The sequence below is a fragment of the Pristis pectinata genome, chromosome 24 (assembly GCF_009764475.1).
Source record: "Pristis pectinata isolate sPriPec2 chromosome 24, sPriPec2.1.pri, whole genome shotgun sequence".
Taxonomy (NCBI): Eukaryota; Metazoa; Chordata; class Chondrichthyes; order Rhinopristiformes; family Pristidae; genus Pristis; species Pristis pectinata.
In genome coordinates this window covers 33,313,637-33,320,396 of record NC_067428.1, presented here as the reverse complement: position 1 = coordinate 33,320,396, position 6,760 = coordinate 33,313,637, and the positions used below count along the sequence as shown (strand labels likewise).

Genomic DNA, 6,760 nt, shown 5'->3' with positions numbered 1-6,760 from the left:
GAGAGTGATGGAGATATGTGGCTCAGAGCAGAGACTGTGATACAAACGGACCTCAGCTTCAGCCTGTGAACCCATGAACACCACTTAATTATTCCCTCGTTTTGCACTTTATTGATTTTGTAACTTATAGCAACCTTATGTCTTTGCACTGTACTGCTGGCACAAAACAACAAATTTCACGTCATCTGTCAGTGATAATACATTTGATTATGATTCTAAAAAGAAACTGTAGTTGTTCCCAATTTTTAACTGGATAAAATTTCTGCTACTATATTAAGTGTTGGGATATCGATTTGACAATAGAGAGACAGTGGAAGGTCCAGAGGAGATAGTGGTGAGGGTGACGTCAATGTCTTCATGTCCATGTGGAAATGGATAAAATGCCACCAAAGGATGAGGAATGGGAGGAGGACATGGAAAAATCCCTGTGGATACTAGGGATAACAGTGGAAGTGAGGGAAGAGGAGCCAGTGCATCTAACTGTGACTGTACAGATTAGAACAGAACGATGCAAGTGTGGATGGTGGAGAGGCTTTGGAGGAGCACAAAGTGATCAATGTGTTCAACAGTGTGGGCAGCCTGTGGACTCCCAGGACGGAGGGAGCACAGTGACCACAATCAGACATGACATCGCTGACGAGAGTTGTTTCCATTTTGTGTCAGGAGTGAATAACTGAATCTGGGAGGCGGCATCATGTTCAGTAACTTTGTCGGGGAAAGAGAGGTTACAGATAGGATTGCTAACAGTCCCTTGTTGTTTGGAGCTTTCTCAAAATGCAATAGAGTGTTCCATAGAAGATTGAAACCTGTTCCCTTTTGTTTCAAAAATATACCTCATTTATAACATGTAAAGTAAATACAGTTGGTACATGTCCTTCTCTACATTCATTGCAACATTAATTCAATACATTCTCTTACAAAGCATCAGTGCCTTTCATGTTCCCTCCTTAAGTACGTACCTGTGAAGCATTTGAGAGGCTGTTTCACGGGATCCAGCCCTCAGTGTCTGGTGGCTCAGGGCCCTAAACTGTGGTCCTTCCCCATGGTGGCTGTGCCTTGCTTGCTGACACCTCCTTTTCCCTTTTGCTTTTCCCTTTGGGCAGGAGTCAGGAAAAGAAACACAACACTGTTTCTGAGGTACTTCTGGTGACCAACTGAGTCCAAGTAAATGGAGGGGGATGTTGCAGCAGGTTTCCCAGCAGAGGATTTGGAACAAATGTGGGAACTTGTTTGGCAGGTCAAACCCCACCCCCAGCACAAGCTTCACCTGAGGGGTCAGCCCTGTCCAAGGTACCAGGCAGACAACAGCTGCCCCTGCAGTTCAATAATATAAACACCACTCCCTGTAGTTCAGTGTAGGTCTGGGTTGGAGCTAAGACTGGCAGCAGGAGCAGGGAAGGAAGGAAGAAAGACAGGGGAGGAAGAAGGCAGGAAGAGAGGGAGGGATGCAGGAGGAGGGAGTCAGGCAACAGGCGAGAGAGACCAAAGGAGTAGAGGAGGAGAAGGAGTGAGTGGAGGGGGACAGGAGGGGAAAGGGATGGAGAGAAGATGGGAGGAGGGAGAGGAGATAGGTCGAAAGAGGACAGAAAAAGGAAGGGGTCACAGCCCAGAGCATCAGTTGTAGGAGAGACGAAGGAATAGAGACAGAGATAGAGATTTCTTTATTAGTCACATCTACATCGAAGCACACAGTGAAATACATCTTTTGCGTAGAGTGTTCTGGGGGCAGCCCGCAAGTGTCGCCACGCTTCCGGCGCCAACACAGCATGCCCACAACTTCCTAACCCGTACATCTTTGGAATGTGGGAGGAAACCGGAGCACCCGGAGGAAGAGAGGAAGTGTGGGGAAGGTGAGAGGACATGAGAAAGGATGGGATAAGAGGGGTTGGGAAATGAAGGGGCAGGAATAAGGGATGAAAGGAATTAGCTTGCTAACAATCCTATATTGGACCGGATGCCTTGTATTTGTTGGGAAATTGACTGTTCCATCTGTTGCCATTTTCTGACATAATTTCACCAATCCAGGCACCAGAACTACATGGATTGAACCTCAAGAGATCCTGAGTTGAATTACTCCTGGATATTATTTACTCCAACTCCAATCACCACTTGTCCCTTATGTTTGAATACAATGTTGGTAACCCAAGCTGGAGGTGGGACTGCAGCTTTCAAGAAGAAAAGAGTAAAGGCTTAGTCTTTTGAGGAGGGGGCAGATGGGAGGGGGAGGGAGGTAGGGGAGAGGCGATGATGGTAGAGGTGAATGAGAGGGGGACAATATCTGAGGAGAGAAATGTCAGCAGTCCCGACTAACACTGGGTCTCAGGATGGATGTGGTCAGCATTTTACTGGGAGCAGGGGTCAGGCTCATGGGCGAGATGGGCTTGAGAGAGTGTGAGGAGAAATACGGGAGACACTAGGGAATGATGTGGGTGTCTGTGCATGGGGCAGAAAACTGTAAGGCAGAGGAAAGTGGTGACCCGATGGCCTCAGTCTTATTACAAGCTGTTCCTTGAACAAGGACAAGCGTGTGGAGATGGAGGGGAGAGGGAGGCTCTGTGAAAAATGTCGGATATACAGAGCAGAATGTGTGGAAGTTACCACTTCTGGTCAACAACCTTCCATTGGTTCTGCATCTCCTGAAACATCAGCTTTGTTTTTTTTTCTCCACAGATGCTGCCTGACCAGCTGACTGACTCCAACATCTTCTAGTTTTCCTTCTGTCTTTACAGGACCTACAATTCCACTTTAAAAAGGGCCAGTCATCTGCGTGAAGAATCAGCAGGGAGCTTTGAACATGCAGCTGTGAGATAGAACCAACGGATTAGGGCAGGAAGCCCATCAGTCACATGGTTAAGGAGGTCGCTGCTCAGTGAAGGCGGGATAAGGACAATCCAATGCCTTGAAAATTCCAAAATCCAACACAAAGTAAAAATATTTTTATATGGATGCATTTCTTCGATGAAGTAATATCCTAGACATAATAAGTAATTAAATATTAGAATAATGCAATAATCTAAAGGATGACCTTAAGAATTTCCTGAGGATTATAATTAAAATGACATTAATAACTGTTTGGAAAAGTACAAATTCAGCACGAGTTGATATACCAATCTTTTATTATCATCTTTATACAAAAATGCCATTTTCAATGAAATGTTTAATAATCTCTGCAATTATACTAGGAGAAAATAAAACTCTGATCTCAGTAGCACCTGTGATGCACAATGGCTGGACCTCGGTCTCCGTATTCTTCCTGGCGAATCCACACCGACTGGAAGGCGTGGAGAGAGGCCAGAATGGAACCACCAATCCACACAGCGTACTTCCTCTCTGGAACAGCGTGAATTTTGGGCTTAAAATCCTTGGGTGCAAGGGCAAACAGCTCCTTGCAGAAGCGTAAGTGAAAGCCTTCGAACAGCGTGGAGCCGCCGCTGAGCAGGACGTTGTTACATATGAGCTGCTGAACCTGCGGCTGCAGCCGCCGCAGACTTATGTTGGTCGCTGTGTGAATACCTCCCTGGTTGGTGTCTATCAGCGAGGGATTGAACAGAGCTTCAGGACATCGAAATCTTTCTTTTCCAATGGTGATAATATGACCATCCGGTAGCTCATAGTCCACGAAATGTTGTTGGCTGAACTGTTTGATCTCGTTCTGATATTCAGAAGCGACATAGCAGCATTTATGCTTGATGTCTTCAACGATGTACCTGCCCTTCTCGTGAAACGCGTTGCCCGCCTCCCCCAGCAGCTTCATCAGGTAAGTGGTGAGGTCGTGGCCAGCCACATCCACCCGACTGATTGCATCCGGCAGGTTGTAGCCGTCGTGAACGGGGACGGCGTGGGTCACCCCGTCTCCGGAGTCCACCACCAGCCCCGTGGTCCTCCCGTATGAATACACCGCCAGCACCGACTGGTAGGAGACGTGCATGGCGGGGGCATTGAAGCGTTCGAACAAAAGCTCTGCGATCTTCTCCCTGTTTGTGGTGGGACAGAGAGGGGGATCCGATACCAGGATAGCGTGTTCCTCGGGGGAAACCTTCAGATCCTCATAAAACACGTGGCGGAGGAGATCTTCTGCCGCCGTCCAGTCTACAATGACGCCTTGCCAGGTTGGCCGGACTAGCTTGAGGTCTGGCTCGGTGCTGACCGTTTTGCCCACAGTGATGTTGTTCCGTTTACTCTTCCCCCTCGGGTAACCGATTATAGAACTCAGCACGGAATCCGGTCTGGGCTGACCGGCATGTCCCACCTTGCAACTACCCGAGCCCATGTCGATTACCAGGGCGCCCGTCTTCATGATGGGGCGACCCGAGTCCGCTTTCACCGCTGCTTTTGCCCTAACGTCCTGCCCCTTCCCTTTGGGGCTAGCGGATTTAAACTCCCTACACTTCTCCACACCACAGGTTGGAAGCCTCTGCACCTTCTGCAGCATCTCTCCGCGTTCAGAGGCTCCGAACACACAGCTTTGCTCCGACCGCGCACACACACATTGTTCAAGAAGAAAGATCCTTCGCATTGTCCCGGCTCCACCATCACAAAGTCGGAGCCGGCAGCCTTTGTGACGTCGCTGATGCAGAAACTGCTCGTTGCCAATTTAAAGCATTTTTTATTGACATTCTGCTGCCGTAATTGCAGAAATAGCGGACAGTTTCCCCGAATAACTGAAGCTGTAGCTTACACTTCATCTTTCCCTTCAAAAGTTGCTTGTGTTTTATGGAGAAATATCCTGGGAGATCAGAATACTGAGGGAACAGAAAGGGTTAAAAGAGAACCACCTGTACCACCTGCTACATTTTAGATGTGTGTGTTTTCTTGTTCCAAGGTCTCTTGATTTGGGTCTGTTCCAAGATTTAGCTCCCTCCTGCTGCAAAAAGGCATAATTTTCTGACCTGTTTCTGCACTTTAGTCTTTTGAAATGACAGAATAACCTTGCACTGTTGTAGCTTCACAATAGGAGTTCATTAGAAAAAGGGTAAAAACTGTTCTGGGTGCTGCCACAGTTGAGGGTGTTTAGATGTCAGATTTAGTTTGGACTATGCATATTGAGTCCCGGGAGTTAAATGATGCCTGCAACTTCAGGAGTGGACCAAGTGAGCCTTCATGTCAGGTTTTAACTTTTCTTGAGTCACTGACTAGTCAAAGATGAAGGAACCATAAACAATGTATTAGTTTATTGAGGAGCAATAGTCACAATATACGTAAGTAACACCAGCATCTGCAGAATCTCCTGTGTCACAATATAACGTTAGACAGATGACCGGTAACCAGGGAAGTTGTCCACTAGCCTTGAATGAACAGGCAGCAGGCTCAGTCTCTGCAGCAACCTGAAGTCATGGTTCCTTCTTACAGTTCATTTCTTGCAACAAGGTGCAGTTGTAGTCATCTTCCGGCCTAACCAATCAGAGCATCAACATTTCTGGACCAGCACAGAGATCCACCCTGAAAAACTCTGCTTCACCAGATCTCCAGCCCCTCTCACCACTTATAGACATCCTAGGGGCTGGTGGATATCTCACATTAATCATATCTTCCCAACCAGTCGTCCACTTACAGGGCAACAGACACAATGCAAACTAATCCTGGCTCGGTTGTCAGTCCGGTGATGTCACCCCTTATCTCTTGGTAGTCATCCTCGTTGGGTTCCTTCAAGTTGATAAGGGCTTGGGAGCACCACAAGGTCAACCTGTTAGTTTAGTTTATGGTCACTCAGAAGCCTTTTCCTGATTTCTATCCTTGGCCATTTGATGAAAGAAACCTACTCAGTGCATTCCAAAGGGATACGTTAACCTCGCCAACACTGGCCATTGTTTAATGCTCTATCGCAAACGGGGCTGTGGGACAAATTGTTCTGATGTGCATGTGCTTGTGTCTATTTGGAGCACATTTCCAATGAATTCTGTACCTTACAACTTTTTTTAACAAATTTTACTTCACGCATATGATGCCACTAATCTTCACTATCTCCATGCAGTCTCCATGCAGCCAAGTGTGAGTGGCTAGCTTTCTTCTAAAATAGGACGACGCTCACAAAACTCAGTATCACCCACAAATACAGAAATTTCATCAAGTTCCCAAGTCTCTGTTGATTATCTAGAAAATTGTTTGAACAACAAAAATATGCTCCACTTAATTAGCAAGCAATAATTCTTTAAGAGCTTCTGACTTGCTAACCAATTACACCAAATTTCATGCCCAGAAAGCCCATTAAAAGTGGGAGCTTGAACTGACCACACATCAACCCTTTGGCATTTCCATAGTGATCGTACATTTAAAGGAGGAAAAGAATTTCCCAAGAAAGTAAATGATAACTTATGGGCTATAGAAAAAAAGGCAGTAATTTATTTTTCTGATAGAGGTCTACATCCCATCAATTTGCTTCTCTGCTCCTGGGAAGCTGCATTATTGAAGACATTAATGGAGTATTTGTGCTAGGTGTGGTTGTTCCAATTCTCATTGGACCTGGCAAAATACAGGAATGAATGATTATCCATTGTTCCCAATATAGATTCTGCAGACTATGCAATGCCCCAAGACTGTGCAGGGAATGTTTGATTAGAGGACTTGGGGGTGAAGGTGAGGTGTCCAGCACAGCAGCAGATTAATTGTTGGATTGGTCTAATGGTAGCATGGGTTTAGGTTTGTGGAAATTTGCATGAAAGGATTGAATCAATTTAACTGTAGGACAAGAGCTGAGGGAAGGGTTGTATCCATGATGGAGCTGGCTGAGTCTACAATCCTCTGCAGCCTCTTGCTATCCTGT

The 6,760-nt window shown here is 46.3% G+C and overlaps 1 protein-coding gene across 1 annotated transcript; it reads right to left on the bottom strand.

Annotated features, from left to right (window-relative positions):
• Positions 1–3,202: 3,202 nt before the first annotated feature.
• Positions 3,203–4,432, bottom strand: LOC127582744 (actin-like). Its single transcript, XM_052038306.1, has one exon. It carries the CDS (start codon positions 4,430–4,432, stop codon positions 3,203–3,205), a length of 1,230 nt encoding a protein of 409 aa, XP_051894266.1.
• Between the last annotated feature and the right edge of the window lie 2,328 nt (positions 4,433–6,760).

What these genes read in the sequence shown, in the direction of transcription:
- LOC127582744 (XM_052038306.1), bottom strand. Translation starts at nt 4,432, where the DNA reads ATGCTGCAGAAGGTGCAGAGGCTTCCAACCTGTGGTGTGGAGAAGTGT.